Raw genomic sequence first — 19,882 nt, forward strand, 5'->3', positions numbered from 1 at the left:
TTGATTATTAACTTTGTTTATTACTGTACTGGTGAGTTGTGCAGATTGAAATTAGTTTGTTTTAGTTTAGTGATAGTGTGTCATGAGTTAGCATGTCTGAGCACATGTGAGCACGTGTTAGCATCTAACTATGCCTCGCGATTAGCGCGTTAGCCCGCTATACACGAGGGGGAGAGTCATAATTGCAACGATATTTCAATATATCAGTTTATACTGTTGTTTCAGTTTTATGAGTTAACTTAAATCTGCATTTGGGTAATTAACTCCATGTCTGATAACTGAGTTATATATTTCATTAGTGTTAGTCAAGCTTGTAAGTGACTTTATTGTAGGAAATATTCAGTCTGAAAATGTGTTTTCTGTTTGAAAAATAACTTGAGATTTGAGTGTCAAAATGAGACATGCTTAAAGTTACTGATGTTAACAGTTAGTCATTACTGTGAAAGAAAAGTGAGATGTGCATTGATAATGTAATGTATTGAGGATCTGTGATGCATGTAAGTTATGCTTTTATCCTTTGATTCATTCAGTATTAATGCAGTGTTAAAGAAGCAACCACTGAAGCGCTCTCTTTCATTTTATTACTTTTTAACATCTTGTACTTCTTCTTCAGAGGAACTACACGTGCATTTGAGTTATTTGTCATGGATGGACATACATGCTAAAACCACAACCATCATACAACTGAAAACCTGTCAATGCAAGCAATGATACCACAGTCAAACACAGTATGTCACAGTATGTTCTCCAGTATGTCATTATTTCATCCAGTTAGCTTAAAAGAAATTAGATTTAGCTTTAAAACAAATTAAAAAACACTAAGCATTTCATCACAATAACCAATATTTGAAGCACACAATTTTATGCTAGTTTAGTACACATAGCCTATAGTTCTATACAAATTGAATGTTTAATCTAAGCAGTTAAGCTTACATGAACTATGAGTAAATGTTGCAAAACTCAGTCATCAAGAAAAGACATTCCAATCTCTGACTGGAAGGCACTGTCCAGCAGTGTGGGAGAAGTCACTTCTGAAGTCACACCTGCAGGGGAAGGAGGTATTTATACAAAGTATACAATGATCATTAAACAACTGAAGGTGATTTTCTTAACATAGATTCCTTGACTCAACCATCATAGAAGATCAACCTATAAATACTACAGGACATGATATCACATATTCATAATAGCATTATCACTCACCTCCACAAACTCTTGGTCTCTTCCGACCAATTCGATCAATTGTGTACCACAAATAAGTTTTTATTTCAGTTTCACAGTCTGCCCTCATTACACTCTGTTTTGATGCAGCATCTGAAAGAGGAAACTTGAAGAATGAATTGGAAATATGTTGGATGGTAGTCCTTCAAACTCACAACCGCACTTGTACACTTTAAAGATCAAATTGGCAGACATCACAGAGTTCACCAAGTGATTGAATACAGATAAAACATAAGTAGATACAAACTTTCTTAGTATGTGTGAAGTTTACATACTAAGTTTACCTCGGATTACATCTGTTAAAATAAGCTTGGAGAAGGGCTTTTTATTTCCTCTCCCCAGCCAGCTGAACTCCATAGCCAGATCATCTGTTAGGACGCGCTGCATAATATTCTTGATCACGTCCTTGGGCCCAAAACCTCCAAGCCTTGAAAGATATTGTACCTGTAAAGAAAATACTTTTAAATGTTTTTAGAGTTTTGTTTATTAATATTACATGTCTTGCAATACTTGGTTCTTATTGGTCAAACACATCATTGAGTGGTCAAATATTTTGTGTAATGACTACAAAATATAGAATATAGCTCATTTGCACTATCTTGCACCAAGTTGAACAAGGAACCAGAGCTGTGTGAAAGAGAACTTGAAATAGTTATCTGTGTTATGCTAATGGTGCGTTCACACCGGACGCAAATAGCGCGTCAGGCACGAGTGATTTCAATGTTAAGTCAATGCAAAGACGCGTTACGCGCGTAAAAAACCCTGCGGCGCGAATGAGGCGTAGAGCGCGGCAAATGGCGCAAATTGAGCATCTGGCGTGTTACGCGCGAATGATTTTATAGTGCTTTTTGTGCATTCACGCGTTTGACGCGAATTCGCGTCTGCCGCCCGAGTTGAAAAATCTGAACTTCTGCGTCAATTCGCGCCGCGTTAACCAATCAGGACCCTGCTTGCTTCACGTGGCATAAAGTGACATAGGATTCTGATCGCTCCGATGCAGGACAGCAGGTCATCAAACTGGGCGCGGGACAGGCGGAAGTACCGCTGAAAGCGGCTGTCATCCAGGCGCAGCTCCTGGAGCAAATGGTGAAAAACTCGCCAAACTGGGTTCGTCTCCGAAGGGTCTGGTGGACCCAAATACGGCAACGATGATCCCTACGCCACCGTTCTGCTCTCCAAAGAAAATACAGAGCGGTGACTCTCTCAATAAATGATTTATCAACATCACACATCTTGTAAAAAGATGGCCACCAACGGGTTTCGAAACTTTCGCCACGTGCGTCAATTTCGCTTCAAACTTATGTTTTTACGAACACAAAGTGGTCAAGCGTATAACTAGACGTGGCAGGCGCGAATTTGACGCGCTATTCACGTCCGGTGTGAACGCAGAGTCAGAAAGAGATTAATAATGATGCAGATTAATAATGAATCTGCATTAATATTACACTGTATTTAATGTCCATTTATTTATTTATTAAGTAGCCGTGGATTAAGCAGGATAATGTGCGGTCATTATTGCAACAAAACAAAACAAAAAAGCCTTACAGGCATTACAGGTCAGAGTGTACATTATCCCTTTCCTGAAATGCTGTGTTGACTCACATATTTTTGGCGTGTTGTTGCACTATTGAGCTCCATTTCAGTCCTGACCACATCTTCAACGGTTCTAAGAGGCAGATTTAGGCTTGCTTTAACATCTTCAGTGGACACGCTGCTACTGCTGGGGGCTTCAGAAACCGTATTGTCTTTCAGTAGTTTCTTTAACATAGAAGAGTTTTCCTGAACGGTGCTCTTGATTTCTCTCAGCATTTGGAGAAGATCCTTCTTGCCTGTTGTGTAAAATGAGTTGTGTTGTAATAAATAAATAAAAAAACTTCTCAAACTGATTACAACTAAATAAGCTGACTCACCATCAGTTGGCATTCTGGATGTAGATGGTGTAGGAAGAACTGGGTTTTTTGACATGTCTTGAGTGCTTTTTTTAATTTTTTTCAGTATTCCAGTGAATCCAGTGGTTGATGGAAAATATCTTTATTTGAAAATATTTTTTTTTTTTTACAAACCAGTACACATGAAATCTTTTACCTTTAATAGGTAAAATCCTTTAAACAAAATTGCTTTAGGAAACAAAGTGCAAGCATCTGTTACTTACTGTTGTTTCTGTTCTGTAATTTCTTTTTGCCCCTCGTTTGCCTTATCAAAAAAGACTGCAATAAAATAATGATTTTATTATATTATTTGAGAACTTAATAGAAATTCCTAAATGTAAACAATTATTTTAAAGTAGTGACCATTACCATATTCTTTGTGAAAGCTAATATTTAATTTCTCCCATGTTTTTCCTCCTGTTTCAGGTTTAAGTCTGTTCTGAACCGCTTCAATGCACTTCTTTGTTGATTTGAATGGAGGCCAGTAACTTTGTTTCTTGTCTGGGCTCAACCAGTTTGATGCGACCACCATCACCTCATCTGAGTCTTGCAAGGTAACAACTGCATACATGGTCTGTCAAGTGAAGGGTTAAAATTATGTTTAGCTTGGATTGAAAAATAACTATATGCTTAATTTTATAGTAAATTGAAAAGTTGACCAAACAAATCATCTGAAAGTCATGGGATTGATGAAATTCTGACAAAATACAAAGAAACAACCAATTCACAGGTATTTTTTTCCACATTGGTTGTACCAACTTAGTTGCACAAATTATGGCCCAAGCTAAATTTCTATACTGAATGCAAGACATATGTATATTATTGATAACAAATTAGATCTTGGTCGTCTTCAAGATGCAAGCATCACCTTCCATCACCCTCCATCAAAATGTATTTTTTCTAATTTATAATTGACCAAAAATCACCTTTTCACACACCTTGGTGTTATGCACAAGTGTTTCCTCCTTCCTTTTATTCCAGTCCTCATCCTTAGACTCGTTTCCCAAGCACTTTAATTGTTTACCATCAACGTTTCCTTTGGATAATTCCTTAATGTAATACACTTCATTATCTCTGCTCTTCACAGCTGTAATTACTTCCTCAAGGTCTTCGGGTTGGATGCAAAGAATCACACTTTGTTTAAAAACGAGAATATCCTTCTGTTTTAAATGCGCAGTTAACGCAGAAGCAAAGCGTTTCAGAGCCAGTGTAATGAGAACTGGGGTCAAAGGGCAGCCCTGATCCAGCAGTTTGTCTCTCTCAGTTGAAACATCTACAGATTCAGTTTCTGCTTCTGGTGCATCTCTGAGAAGGTTTTTCACAATGAGGAAATCTTGATACAGATTTGGGTTTGATCGCTTTTGCTCATCTATTTTATCTTTAATACAAGACAACCTCATCTCAGCGCAGAAGGTTTTGGGAGTGATCATGACAGAAGCAAATTTTTTTGGTACAAGACCCTTTGACTGAGACTCCAAGAAATCATCTAGATGTTTTGTCAGAATATTTGCAATGATGAGGTAGTCAACATTAAAAAAGTGTTGACTATCATCATGTGGACTTTTCACAGTTTCATTAAAGTGTGTCTCAGAGCAGTTAAACGCACCTCTGTGGATTCTGTCATAGAGCATCTTTATGTATGGAATTAGATCCTGAATGTTGTCTTTATAGAAGGAAACTGGGATGCCGTCTGGTCTCGGTGTGTCTGACACTTGAAGAGAATGTACAGCTGACACAATGTCAACCTCACTGACTGCATGGAAGCTTTCTTCACCCAGTGATGAACCAGTCTCACCAGTCAAAAGACCATTTTTTAGATTCAGCCATTGGAAGATTGATTGTATCTGGGGATCTTTCTGAAAAAGGGTTGTGGGAACATTGTTGATCTCCAAGTACACAGGACGATGGTCGCGCATTTCTGAGTCCATGATTTCACAACTTCTGACTCGCCACATACATTCTTCTGGAACAAAAAAGTAATCCAGCCTGGACGCAACTTTACTGTAGAATGTATAATCCTGCTTTACAGGGTTCTTTCTTCTCCAGACATCAACTAGCTGAAGAGATTTCATGAACTTATTCACACAACAGCGCAGCTTTCTATGGTTTGAGCTGTCTGTCACCCCTTTTGAATTGTCTTTGTCGATAAATGGATTGAAAACCGTGTTGAAATCTCCACCAATCACCAGAAGTCCTGTGGTCATTGACTGCAGGTAACGTGAAAGTTGTTCAAGGGTTTTTGTGTCTATCTCATGGTTATAAACACTAACCAGAGTGTACAGCTGACCTTCCAGTTTACATTTCAACACAACATAAGCTCCACATTGATCTTTTTCATCACTTATATATTCAAAATCTAGTATTTTCCTGACTAATATGGCTGTTGCCTTTTGGGAGGTAAACTTTGTGTAGAAAACATGCCACTCATTTTGTAGACCTTCTATAATATGTTCATCTCGTTCTCCAATGTGAGTCTCTTGAAAGAAAACAATGTCCGCATTTTGTAGTTTTTGAAATTTCTCATCTCTGTTTCGTTTTAGTCCATTAACATTCCAGGTGACAAAATGTATTGTCTGTGTAGCCATCGACAGATCTGATCTCACAGACCACAGGTCCCTGTCAAAACAAAGGGTGATGGAAGGTAGGATTTTTTTTTTTTTTACGAGAATTACTGAGACTGCATTTTTAAACATTCTGGCATCCAAAGATGCTGCTTTCCTATTGTAATATTATTTGTCAATAATATTACAAAAAAAAACTCAAGTTAATTCTGTCATGGGTTCGGCAACAGTGTTGTCTGACAATACAGATTATCTTATTCCTGTTTCTCCCACAACTGCCACTTTCTGTTTACCAGGTGTTAAGATTCATACTGAACCCAGCCTGGTCTCATTACCTATACTTATGGGTATTAGTACGTAATATTTACAGGGACAGAACATATTTTTTTTGTATGTACAATACGGAAGTATTGACAACATCAAACACTTAAAAAATGATTACAGCTATACGTATTCAATGTAAGATATTTACAAATCTGTCATAATATAATTTATATTGGTATAGGTTTTATTTTAGAACATTAACCATACCTTTATGCTTATACATAACCACTTTTATAGAGAATAAATAAATAAATAAAATGCAACAATTAGAAAAAATATCTTAAACAATAAAAAAATAACAAAAAGCAGAAAATCAAAGATCTTGGAGATTTTTTAGGGGCCATGAAGTTTACATAGGGTGACAAAAGCACACAATGTTCACTTACGTGTACACCACATCCTGTAAAGATTGTGCATTGTGGGTGAACATGGGTTCTGGGGGAGAAGAGCATTGTTGTGTGTAACTGCCAAATATGAAGATAGTTAGGAATGATATGTCTAGAAAGGAGAATTCTGATAAAATGTACAATAAACAACGTGTCCATTGCTAATGCCATTGACGCAAGTAATGTAACAATCAATGTAGGAAATGTGTTAGCGCAAGTAGAAGCAACGTGCATAAATGTAGAGATAATGTGTTTCAATAGTGATTATAAAAGGGGGTCTTTAGAGCTCTCAGGGGTGGAAGATCTTTTGGAGAGAGAGAGAAAACAAAAACCAAAACCACATCCTCAGATTACAGCTCACAAATCAAATTTATATTTATGATCATTTTATGTTGTGTTTTTAGTGTATTTATTTGGTCAATGTCCCACAGCAAATACAATAAATATTACATGAAGTAATGGTTAAACAATTAAAGAAACGTTATTTATTTTTAAATTCAATTTTATATGTTGTCAATACATCATTATCATACGTTTAGTGCCCTTTAGAAACGTCAGTAAATAAGTGTCAGTCCAAATATAAAAGTATGGTAGAACCACACTTTTTGTAAAATATATAGGGATTCTAAATATTATTATTAATAATAAAATACAACACTCCAGATGTGCTTTTAATAGTATAGACCTTTTAATGTGGCTTTTTAATGATTGCTTTTCTTGCTTTGTCAAACGTTTGTTAGATAAATTAAACAACAATACTAGTTTTAATTTCTTTGGATTCTTAAACGATTTAAAAAAAAAAATTGTCAAAACTTTAAGCATCATGATAATTTGAAGGAAAAGTTACCTTATATCTACAGATAAAGTCTGTGGAACAGGAGACTGTCGTCGATTCAGCTGCCAAGTTGAGACGACTAGATGCACTAATGCACTGTTTGATAATTATTTCCTTATAGAGACATTTACTGAACCTGCCACACCTTTACTTTCGTTTCTACATAAGTGTTCTGACAAAAAAAAAAAAGAAAGAAATCTGAAAAAACAACAGAGAGGAAACGTCGCGTTGTTGTCAGTTTACATCGTCTACATGTTTCCAGAGCTCCTCACAATGTTGTTCTGCAATTGGTTATGAAACAATGAACATTCAGAGCATGAATTCTGAAGATTTGGATTACAGCACACAAATAAAATTATAAATTTTATGATCATTGTATACTGTGTTTTTAGTGTATTTTATGGGCCATTGTCCCACAGCAAACAAAATAAATATTACATGATGTAGGGAACAGCCGAGCACAACATAACACTTTTTGTCTCTCTCAGTCCACATGGGGTTTAGAGTATTTATTTTGTTCCACATTAATTTTGCGCGCTTTGTTTCATTATTACAATTTACTTTTCTCTTTATTTACCCTGCAATGTGAAAACATGCCCCATAGGTGGGTCGCAGTTTAACATATAATGGGCACGACATGACCATATACGACAGCTTAAAATTGTATCTGATCTAATTAAATATATATATATATATATATAACGTCTCTTCTCCCTCCTTCAGAGAACGGGGGTTACATTTTTAACCTATACATTCCCATTCAGTCAGTCACGTTCAACGCTTAGTCGATACTGATGTATTGGGGTCATAAGCGCCACAGCAGCTGAACTGTGTTACTGTAAGGTCCACCCACCTGCCCAACGATGAAATCCAGAGCGTGGTTGAGGGTATTCTGTGTGTATGTCTTTTCTGGCGCTTCTGTAAAAATCTCTTTAATATTTTAAAGTTTTGGTTCCCACAGCCAGCATTTTGAGAGGTTTTTTTTGACAATTCAGAGCCACCGTACAAGCGAACAACAAAATCCAGAATGTCATCTGACAAGTTGATACACTTCAAAAAGTATGAAAAACAAAATGCAGATTACAAAGACACAGCTGTTCTGTCTGCCCAGCGCTTCCCCCATGTGTGTGTGTGTGTGTGTGTGTGTGTGTGTGTGTGTGTGTGTGTGTGTGTGTGTGTGTGTGTGTGTGTGTGTGTGTGTGTGTGTGTGTGTGTGTGTGTGTGTGTGTGTGTGTGTGTGTGTGTGTGTGTGTGTGTGTGTGTGTGTGTGTGTGTGTGTGTGTGTGTGTGTGTGTGTGTGTGTGTGTGTGTGTGTGTGTGTGTGTGTGTGTGTGTGTCCGTCCATACCTAGACATAATGGCAGTCTCTGTTCAGGATCGATTGGTTCACGGAAATTGGTGGTCTTCTGTTTAATATGTGGCTCCAGTATCGCTAGCAAAGCATCAAACTGTTGCACCGACATTCTGAGGTAAATTTTGAATCGCTCAGGATAATTTCGCAACTCCTTGATAAGCAGGTCTCCTTCCTCTCGGCGCAATCTCAGGATTGAATGGACCCAATATTTCCTCTTTCTTTTTCTCTTTTTAAGAAGAAAGAGGGCAACAAAATCATCCTCTCTGCTTGACGAATCCATTTAGTATTTTTTGCGTTTTTTTCCTCAAAGGTTTAATAAATACGCATCGGACTCAGTGTGCAAGGTTTCTGTGCGTGACAAATTTTAGGCTGACGAACACAAAAAAACGCATACAAAAAATTTCGGACTCAGTGTGCAATTGCCTTTACTGTGTAATCAGTCCTAGCTGCTGTATATCGTAACATTTCACGGAGAAGATTGCTTCGGATCTTAATTCCCATTGTTATTATCTGTAAAAATCTCACCAAACTCCATTTTGCAAAGGGTCTGAAATAAAATGTATGATCTAAGAAATCAAAAGCTTTATAATCGTCCAAAAAAAGGATAAAATAATCATTAGAAATACAATCAAAATAGGCCTAATCTAAAAATGTTAAAAAACAAAAACAAAAACGGAGCTAAGATCTTGCTAAATGTTTTTAAAATGATCCGTTTATAAGACCATTCCTCCATACAGAATCTCTCCAGATCCTTCAGATTCCCAGATCCATGTTGGCGCTTCTCTTCAGTTCAGCAGCCCACTCATTTTCTATGGGTTCAGGTCAGGGACTGGGATGCCCACTGCAGATGCTTGGTTTTGTGACCCAATTTTGTTTTAAATGTGATGTTTGTTTTTGGATCACTGTCCTGTTGGAAGATCCAAACATGGCCGCCGCCGGCCCATTATAAGATTTCTAGCACAGACTGTCAGGTTTAGATTTTTTATTTGATCATGACACCATGTATCTGAACAAGATGTTCAGGACCTCTGGCAGAAAATCAGGCCAACAGCATTAAAGATACAGCAGAGTATTTCATTTTACACATGGGGTACTTTTTTATCCTTGTATAAACCAAACCCACATTAAGTGTTTGCTGCCAAAAAGGCTTTAGTGGAGAAAGAAAAAATGCTCTTGAGAAATGTTATGTTTGTTGTAATTTATATGTTAACTTTTAAAAACAGCTTAAGATAACATATCTTTCATCAAACAAACGTATACAGAATATATGCCAACACAGAAGAATATATTTGAGTAAAGAAATCTTTGTTGTTAAACTAATGAAAATGTACTGAAAAATGACACTTTGACACAAATGTGAACTTACACTTTAATCTTAAAATATACTTCAGCATTGTTGTCTGGCAGCATTACTAAATAATTTTTAGCCAACCATTGCATTTTTTAAACGTAATTGTTTAGAATTCACCAGTAGGTGTCAGTATGATGTCTAAATTAATCACAGGTTTATTGGACAAGACAAACATGCAAATGCCACTACTGTTATGCACCTATAAACCATGTCCATACATGTTAAATTATCTGAAGGCTAATGCATCTTTAAATATAACCACAATATAAAAAAATAACGGGAACACTTAAGTTTAGGGTCCAATTCTCACTGTTAACTAGTTGCTTATTAGTGGCTCAGTTTGAGCAGATGTTTTATACCATCATCACTGTCCTCATCAGAGGCAGAGCTCATTTCCCATTGTTCTCGCTCATATTCAGTGTTCTCAAACATATTCTCAAAAACTATAATTTTCAACACCTTAAAAATCGTTATTTTGATTGCTGACACCTTTTTCACCAAATCCAGTGATAGTGATAGTGATACTTATTAGATTGCGTTCAGTGATTTCTCTGCAGTAAATCGCGAGCCATTTCAAGAATTGCTGGTGATTGTTTTTTATTTTTATTTTGTTTTGTCAGTGGTAACTAGTACTACTTCATCATTATGTATCAGATATAAACTTGGTCAGCTTTATTGGGAAGGCCCCAAAAAACATCATATCCGTTTATGCCGTGGTGGGTAAACAAGCCATTCCAATTAACGCGTGTACACCTTGTTAGGCGCTTGATCTTAACTTTTCGTAACGATTCCGAATTATTTTTGCTTGGTGCAATGCCGAAAAGTTGCTGTGTGCCGTTCTGCATTACTCGGCAGACAGCATTATTTCATTTTTTGTACAAAAAAAATTATTTAACCTTTTATTTAACCAGATTATCTCATTGAGATTTAAAACCTCTTTTTCTAAGAGAGACCTGGCCAAAATGGCAGCATATTTAACAGTGCATAGTTACAAATACGAACACCAAGCATAAGCACAACAATGATAAACATTTAAACAAGATCCTCAAGATAGTACATGTTTGTTTAAAACATCAGACTACTTAAAAGTACAAATTATATCCACCATAGGTTTAAACGATTTAGTTATTTTAAAAACAATGACAAAAATTTATGGCATCTATTTCCAAAACTTTTATGTGTAAATTCAACAAAATAAATCAGAATTCGCAATTGCAAATCAGTCTGTAATGTGATACAAAATACAAAAAACTTTGCCATTGTCCGTAATTTGAAGGCAATGTGAATAATATTGTGACACTGACATGTCAACTCTTTGTAACATTCAAATACTGAAACCCTAAGGAATTATTTCATGGCTTTACTAGCAACAAGAAAAGCAAACAAACAAACAAATAAAGCTACATGCATGCAAGACAAAAGAAAACTGACTGATCCAAACCCGTGTCACTGATGTCAAACAGCTCATCAATACCTGGCTTTTAGGCTTTTGACAAATGTTTGTTAAATGTGGTACTGCGGTAAATTAATGTTTGACATTAGACTCTTTCATGTTTCTATTCTAACCCAAACAAACTTATACATGAACAAATGCCCTTTGCATTGCACACAGCATATTCAGAAAAATATCCATTCCATAGCACAAGACTTAGCACTGTTTTATAATCATTTTAAAACGTTAATTTTACTCTAAATCCATTAAATCCAGGAACACTGAATAAACGTCTTCATCCAAAGACTGGGTGATTTATGGAGTAGGCTAATGTGGCGTGTAATATTTGGGGGAGCATCTCTGGCCATTCCCTTCTATCGTTTGTCCAGTCATAGATAATATATGCAAAATCCGCTCAGTTTTTCTACACTGTAAAAAAAAATTAGTTGCCTTTCATTTTTAAGTACAATTAACTTGGATGTTTACGTCATTTCAACTTAAATTACATTAAACTGACTTTAAAAAATGAGTTGAATCTTGTAGAACTTGTAAAAAAAGTAAAAAATGCCTTAACTTACATTGCTAAAGCTATGTAAAAATATGTTATCATAACTTACCGGTATTATTCATATAATTTTTTAGAGTGCATGTATCATGCTCTGTCGAGCGGCAAAAGTGATTCTACATAGGTTACACTTGGTTAACACCATGATTGTTTTCCCCCACGCCAAGTCTACCCAAGGTATGCATTTAAGGGCTAATGGTGAGAATTGGACCCTAAACTGTGTGACCAAAATAACATGTGTTCCTTGACAAATGGATGTTTCATGTGTAATTAGGTCTATGTGACCCATGATTGATGTTTGAAAACTCAGTCCGTAAAAAGTTTCCACATTTCTTCCAGCTCTACATCATCCTCCATTGGTATAGGAGAAATCACATTTGGGATCTCAGGCCCAATACCTGCAGAGGGATGAGAATTATACACAGAAATATATGATGATGGTTCCCTTTCAGTCAGTCATGAATTGGGATCTCGCTTGCGAGACCAACCTCTTCAAGTGTAACTAAACAAGCCAATGAACGTTGACATGCAAACTTACACACGCTCTGCCCCGCCATGCAGGTATAGATAAGGAAGTAGATGCCTCGCATATTTGCCTTTCTCTTCGTAACCGTTCTTATGTGTTCAGCTCTGGCACAGCTTCGGTGGCAAAGTAGAGGCTCATGCAGGGCACTGGAAGGGCCAGCAACATGGCTTTTTGGTAGGAATCCCAATTTGTCGGTTCACTGACCCGACGTGACATCGGGAGTGACCCAGGCGTTCAGTCACCATGGTTTCTGTACCATCGCTGTGGCCGGGTCACCGGCTCGGCTCCTCAGCATAAACCAAATATGCGAGGCATCCGCTAACTTATCTATACCCGCATGACGGGTCGGAGCGTGTGATGCAAAGTTTGCATGCCAATGTTCATTAGCTTGTTTAGTTACACTCGAAAAGGAGTGGTCTCTCAAGCGAGATCCCAATTTGTCGGTTCATTCCCTAATTTACAGACGTGCGTCTATGGAGGGAAAAGTCCGCTGTGCAAAATAGGAATATACATTTGTCGGTATACAAAGTCAATTGCGCTGGGTGCAAGATAGAGCCCAATATTTATTTCTCACCTCCTTGTTCTCTTGGTCTCTTTCTGAGTCGGTCAGCTGTGTAACTCAGATATTTTTTTATTTCATTTTCACTGTCAACCCTGATTACATATCGCTTATATGCAGCATCTGAAAAAGGAAACTTCAGATAGTTTGTAATCTCTACAGGGTCAAATTGCAGACAAAATATAAGTACATTTGAAATACAAATGTTGTTTTATAAGGGAGGTTATATGCAGCATTGACTTTACCTTGGATTACATCTGTTAAAATAAGCTTAGAAAAGGGTCTTTTATCTCCTCTCCCCTGCCAGTTGAACTCTTTTGCCAGATCATCTGTTAGGACGCGCTGCATAATATTCTTAATCACGTCCCTGGGCCCAAAACCTTCAATCCTTGACAGATATTTTACCTGTGAGGGAAATACTTTTGATATTTGATTCTAACTGGTCAATCATGGCATTGAATAATCAAATATTTTATATAATGACCACTAAACTGTACTGTTACTGTATCATGGTCTTCTCAGACTTTTTTCTAGTAGAAGCTTTCAACTTTTCTACAAGGTAAACAATAATAATAATTTTGACTCAGTACACAGTATCTTACTTTATTTGTTTATTTGTCTGTTTTGTAAATGGTCAAGGAACATTCCAGTAAGGATTATTTTGTGAACGTGACCAGATGTAGTGTACAAGTGCACAGTATCCCTTTACATGTTTTATAAATGCTGTGTTGACTCACCATTCTTTTGCGTGATGCTGCAGTGTTCAGCTCCCTTTCAATCTTGTTCACATCTTCAAAGGTTTTAAGAGGCAGATTTAGGTTTGTTTTAACTGTATTTGACACGCTGGTACTGCTGCTGGGGACTTCAGAGTCTGTGGTGTCTTTCAGTAGTTTCTTTAACATGGCAGAGTTTTCCTGAACCATACTTTTGATGTCTCTCAGCATTTGGAGGAGCTCCTCCTTGTCTGTTGTGTAAAATAAGTTGTGCTGTAATTACAAAAGTGAAAAGAAAAAAACTTCTCAAACTGATTTTTGGCAAAAATAGTTGACTCACCGTCAGTTCTGGATGCAGGTGGTACTGGAGGAAGCGTTTGTAACTGATTTTTTAACATTCCTACAGCATTTTCAAGTCTTTGTCTTTTTAGTATTCCAAAGCCTCTATTTGACCTTTATTTAAAAAATAAGAAATACTTTAACAAAACAGAACAAATAGGTAATTTAACCTTTTCAAAGGAAAAAAGGTTGTTGGAAACAAAATGTATATTACCGTTCTTTTTGTTGTTTCATTTGATTTTGCCCTTCTTGTGCATTGTCAAATGTGACTGCAGTAAGATAAAGATTTTACTACATTATTTGAGAACTTAGACATATAGAATTCAAACAGTTCTTTTAAAATTGTAATCATCACCATATTCATCGTGAAAGCTAATATTTAATTTGTCCCATGTTTTCCCTCCTGTTTCAGGTTTAAGTCTGTTCTGAACAGCTTCCATGCTCTTCTCTGGTGATTTGAATGGGGGCCAGTAAGTTTGTTTATTGTCTGGGCTCAACCAGTGTGATGCGACCACCATCACCTCATCTGAGTCTTGCAGTGTGACAACTGCATACATGGTCTGTCTATCAAAAAAAGAAGAGAAACAACAAGCATGCATTTAGCTGACATACTCAGGTAAATTACAGAAAATTTGAAAGTTGACCAATCAAATCATCTAAAGTCATCAAATAATCTATCAATCAAATTCTATTTTGTTTGAAATTTCATCATGATGGACGACGGCGAGGCGTGTGCGCGTCGGACGGTTGCCTCCGCCGAAGTCCGTTAATACCTGGCAATGGACACCTCGAAGGGCATTAACCCGCTTATACCATGTTCACTTGCCAAATAACACATTTTTAAAACATTAGTTTATATTTTAATTAGTTTTACAATCGAAATCTAACGGTTTTAGAAGTCCTTTACTAGGTGTCCTATACATTACTTTTTAATGGACACCCTGCAGCCAATCAGAATCGAGTAATCACCCAGACCATGGTATAAATATTAATAAATCAGTAAATGTGATCTGATATTCACCTTCTATCATCCTCAATTGAAATGTCGTCGTCCTTATTCATTATAGAGACAAAATCATGCTTTTCATACACTCTCTGTGTTGCCTTTGTTTGTTGTAGACCAACTGGCTTCTGATTCTTCTGTTATTCACAAGTGTTTCTGCCTCCCATTCATTATAATCCTTATCCTTAGACTCATTTCCCATACACTTGAATTGTTCACCAATACAATTTCCTCTAGAAAATTCTGTTATGTCAAATACTTCCTTATCTCTGTTCCTCACAGCTGTTACTTCCTCAAGGTCTCCATGTTGAATGCAAAGCATCACACTTTCTTGGAAAACCAGAATAGTATGTTGCTTTCAATGGTTAGCTAATGTGGAGGAACTGGGGTCAAAGGGCAGCCCTGATCCAGCAGTTTGTCTCTCTCAATTGATACATCTACAGATCCAGTTTCTGCTTCTGGTGCATCTCTGAGAAGGTTTTTCACAATGAGGAAATCTTGATACAGAGTTGGGTATGACCGCTTTTGCTCTTCTATCTCATCCTTAATACAAGACAACCTCATCTCAGCACAGAAGGGAGTGATTTTGGGAGTGATCATGACAGACACTGCTTTTTTTTGGAGACCCTTTGACTGAGACTCCAAGAAATCGCCTAGATGACTTGCTAGAATAGTTTCAATGATGATGTAGTCAGCATTAAAAAAAAAGTGTTGACTATCATCATGTGGACATTTTACAGTTTAATTAAAGTGTTTCTCAGAGCAGTTGAATGCACCTCTGTGGATTCTGTCATATAGAGCGTCGTAATGTATGAAATTAAGGATTTCACAACTTCTGACTCGCCACATACATTCTTATGGAAGAAAACCAGCCTGGACGCAACTTGACAGAGGAATGTATAATCCCGTTTTACAGGGTTCTTTCTTCTCCAGATGTCTATTAGCTGAAGAGATTTCAAGAACCTATCAGCTTATGTTATTTTTGTCTATAAATGGATTGAGAACTGTGTTGAAATCTTCAGCAATCACCAGCAGCCTGTTCTGTTTTGTGTCTGTTTCATGGTTATAAACACTAATCAGGTTGTACAGCTGACCTTCCAGTTTACATTTCAACACAACATATGCTCCACATGGATCTTTTTCATCACTTATATATTCAAAATCTAGTCTTTTCCTGGCTAATATGGCTGTTCCCTTTTGGGAGGTAAACTTTGTGTAGAAAACATGCCACTCATTTTGTAGACCTTCTATAATATGTTCATCTCGTTCTCCAATGTGTGTCTCTTGAAAGAAAACAACATCGGCATTTGATAGTTTTTGACATTTCTAATCTCTGTTAAAAAATAAAATAAAAATTGTAGCCATTCACAGATCTTCTCCAAATGTCCCTATTAAAACAAAGAGTGATGGAAGGTATAGGATTTTTTAAAGAGAATTACTGAGACTGAGTTTTAAACATTCTGGCATCCAAAGATATTGCTTTCCTATTATTATATTCTTTGTCTTAAAGGGATACTTCAGAATTTAGCATTAAGCTTTGTATCAGTAGAAAGCCAGTATTATTTTCGAATTATCATGCTCCCCCCTGCCTCATATCCCCCTGAGATGAGATTTATGTATTTTTAGTCTGGAAAAAATCCTCATATGATGCAAAAATCGTCATATTGCGTCATATGAGGATTTTTTGGCCAGAGGCTTAAAACTACAGCCAGTAGACGGTGCTGTTCCGCATGTTTTCAAGCCGCCCATAGAGGGAGGGATCTCACTCACAGAATGTACAAATAGTGTCAGCCGTCTTTTATTTGTAAGCTAAGCTAACAGGTTCTTATTCTGTGGAGAAAGCTGAGTAGTAGGGGTTACCATCTTCTTTTTCCCGGACATGTCCAGCCAAATACATTTTCTGGCTTTTCTCAGTCTAGAAGGCTCCAAATTCAAAAATAATTTCACATTTCTTCTACATAAATGACCCATTTTAAATACACATTCATCTTTCTAGAGGTGAAGTATCCCTTTAAGTTAATTTGTCTCTGGTTTGGCAAAAGTGTTGTCTGATACAGATTATCTTGTACCTGTTTCTCCCACAACTTCCACTTTCTGTTTAACCAGGTGTTAAGATACTGAACCCAGCCGTCTCATTGCTTATACTTATATGGGTATTAGTACGTAATTTTTACAGGGACAGAACATATGTTTTTTTATGTACAATATGGAAGTATTGACAACATCAAACACTTAAAAATGATTACAGCTACAGTATATTCAATGTAAGATAATTACAAATCTATCATAATATAATTTATATTGGTATAGTTTTTTTTTCAATTATTTATTTTAGACCATTAACCCTACCTTTATGTTTATACATAACCACTTTTATAGAGAATAAATAAATAAATAAAATGCAACAAATAGAAGAAGAAAAAGCAGAAAATCAAAGATCTTGGAAATTTTTTAGGGGCCATGAAGTTTACATAGGGTGACAAAAGCACACAATGTTCACTTACATGTACACCACATCCTGTAAAGATGGTACATTGTGGGTGAACATGGGTTCTGGGGGAGAAGAGCATTGTTGTGTGTAACTGCCAAATATGAAGATAGTTAGGAATGATATGTCTAGAAAGGAGAAATCTGATCAAATGTACAAAAAACAACATGTGTATAATGCCATTGACCGAAACGCAAAGAAATGCTTAGTATTGACGCCAGTAAATAGAGCTTTGCAAGTAACATAACAATTAATGCAAACAGTAATTAGCCTGTGTTAACGCAAGACGAAGCAACACGTGCATAAATGTAGAGATAATGTGTTTCAATAGTGATTATAAAGGGATCTTTTGGAGAGAGAGAGAGGAAACAAGCAAGTGGAAGCCAGCACAAGACCACATCCTCAAATTACAGCTCACAAATCAAATTTATATTTATGATCATTTTATGTTGTGTTTTTATGTATTTAATGGTCATTGTCCCACAGCAAACAAATATTACATGATGTAATGGTTAAACAATTAGAGAAATGTTATTCAATTCAGTGTTTTTGTTTAACATTACATAATCTATAAGTTACATTTTATATGTTGTCAATACGTCATTATCATACGTTTAGTGTCTGTCCAAATATAAAGTAAATGTATGTGGTAGAACCACACTTTCTGTAAAATACTTTTCTAAAAAAAAAAAATACTTTTAAAAATACAGAACTTTTAAAATGGCTTTTTAATAAGAGCCTTTTTTGCTTTGTCAAATGTTTGTTGGATAAATCAAACAACAATACTATTATGCATTATTATGATTACTTTGGATTGTTAAACAATTTGTTTAAAAAAAATGTAAGCATTATAACAATTTGAAGGAAAAGTTACCTTATATCTACAGATAAAGTCTGTGGAACAGGAGAAGACTGCCAAGTTGAGACGACTAGATGCACTAATGCACTGTTTGATAATTATTTCCTTATCTGGAGACATTTACTGAACCTGCCACACCTTTACTTTCGTTTCTACATAAGTGTTCTGACAAAAAAAAAAAAATCTGAAAAAACAACACAGGAAATGTCACGTTGTTGTCAGTTTACATCGTCTACATTTTTCCAGAGCTCCTCACAATGTTGTTCTGCAATTGGTGATGAAACAATGAACATTCAGAGCATGAATTCTGAAGATTTGGATTACAGCGCACAAATAAAATTGTAACTTTTTTTATGATCATTGTATCTGTGTTTTTAGTGTATTTTATGGGTCATTGTCCCACAGCAAACAAGATAAATATTACATGATGTAGGGAACAGCCGAGCACAACATAACACTTTTTGTCTCTCTCAGTCCACATGGGGTTTAGAGTATTCATTTTGTTCCACATTCATTTTACATGTCTAATAGTATTATTTTTTTTTTTTATTATTATTATAGTGTTTACTTTTTTCTTTATTTACCCCGAAAAAATTGAAGTGAAATTTGACAACTCATTGTAAATAGGGCCCCATGCTTGGGACGGCCCTGATCTCAACACACAGCTATACAGCATGATTCAAAACAATGTGGGCAAATATAACAAGAAGCATTCAGACATTCAGAAAAATACAGACACTAACACAACACTCCCCTTCCTCCATACACAGCTCTCAGAACAGCCCATACTCTAATCAATGTAATATGGAATATATGCTCATATAAAGTCAAAACATTTACGAACAGCCATATGAAATATAAATTGGAACATAAATTACATAATATTGACATAAATTTATCCCATATAAATATGTTTGTATTGCAGGCCACATTTAGCCTGGGTTTCCCCATACTGCCTTTGCGCAGCGCGATTTTATTCACGCTGAAAGGCAGTCTGGAGACCATGGACCAGATTTTCGCCTCGTTTAGGGAACCAATCACAGAACGGGGAGGGAGCAGCAAGACGTTGACGACATGCGACACAACTAAGCAGTTTGTTTATATCTATGGATTCAACATGGCAGCAGACGCGATTCACGCGAAGCTACCTTTTGATGCAGCCTTAGATATTGTTCTAAGTAGTTTAGAACGCAAGTTTATTTTGAAAAAAGAGCAGCTTTTGGCGTCTCTACATACGTCGTCTGGTATAATGGAAACGATTGGCTATGAGCTACGTACAGGCGCATTTGATAGACATTCTTAGCACCCAATAAACGGCGCCGGGCATTCGTAAACCACGCCTCAAATACGAGAAAATGCACATGTGGTTCCCAGACCCAAGTCTTAACGAGAATTGGGTCTGGCGTTAGCCAGGCTAGGCCACATTCACACAGCAGCAG

At 36.5% G+C, this 19,882-nt stretch overlaps 2 protein-coding genes across 6 annotated transcripts; both read right to left on the reverse strand.

Annotated features, from left to right (window-relative positions):
* Positions 1–563: 563 nt before the first annotated feature.
* On the reverse strand, positions 564–7,382 carry LOC306987010 (uncharacterized protein). Of its 4 annotated transcripts, none has more exons than XM_079590900.1 (9): positions 7,268–7,382; positions 6,421–6,498; positions 3,519–3,723; positions 3,374–3,428; positions 3,132–3,250; positions 2,824–3,050; positions 1,506–1,665; positions 1,204–1,314; positions 564–1,043 (listed from the first exon to the last, which is right to left on the reverse strand). In XM_079590900.1, exons 2-9 carry the CDS (start codon positions 6,484–6,486, stop codon positions 961–963), a joined length of 1,026 nt encoding a protein of 341 aa, XP_079447026.1. In that variant the 5' UTR covers positions 6,487–6,498; positions 7,268–7,382; the 3' UTR covers positions 564–960. The 4 variants fall into 4 exon arrangements, with proteins under 4 accessions (XP_079447026.1, XP_079447025.1, XP_079447024.1 ...); XM_079590899.1 differs by lacking the exon at positions 6,421–6,498 and adding an exon at positions 4,088–5,765 and having other exon boundaries at positions 7,268–7,374; XM_079590898.1 differs by lacking the exon at positions 6,421–6,498 and adding an exon at positions 4,076–5,765 and having other exon boundaries at positions 7,268–7,346.
* A 2,420-nt stretch (positions 7,383–9,802) lies between these two features.
* LOC306987013 (uncharacterized protein) lies at positions 9,803–18,610 on the reverse strand. Of its 2 annotated transcripts, none has more exons than XM_079590907.1 (8): positions 18,459–18,610; positions 14,449–14,657; positions 14,308–14,362; positions 14,095–14,207; positions 13,779–14,005; positions 13,287–13,446; positions 13,057–13,164; positions 9,803–12,354 (listed from the first exon to the last, which is right to left on the reverse strand). In XM_079590907.1, exons 2-8 carry the CDS (start codon positions 14,648–14,650, stop codon positions 12,263–12,265), a joined length of 957 nt encoding a protein of 318 aa, XP_079447033.1. In that variant the 5' UTR covers positions 14,651–14,657; positions 18,459–18,610; the 3' UTR covers positions 9,803–12,262. The 2 variants fall into 2 exon arrangements, with proteins under 2 accessions (XP_079447033.1, XP_079447032.1); XM_079590906.1 differs by having other exon boundaries at positions 9,965–12,354; positions 14,449–14,653; positions 18,459–18,578.
* Positions 18,611–19,882: the final 1,272 nt, after the last annotated feature.

Source organism: Phoxinus phoxinus (assembly GCF_949152265.1).
Source record: "Phoxinus phoxinus genome assembly, chromosome: 19".
Lineage (NCBI taxonomy): Eukaryota > Metazoa > Chordata > Actinopteri > Cypriniformes > Leuciscidae > Phoxinus > Phoxinus phoxinus.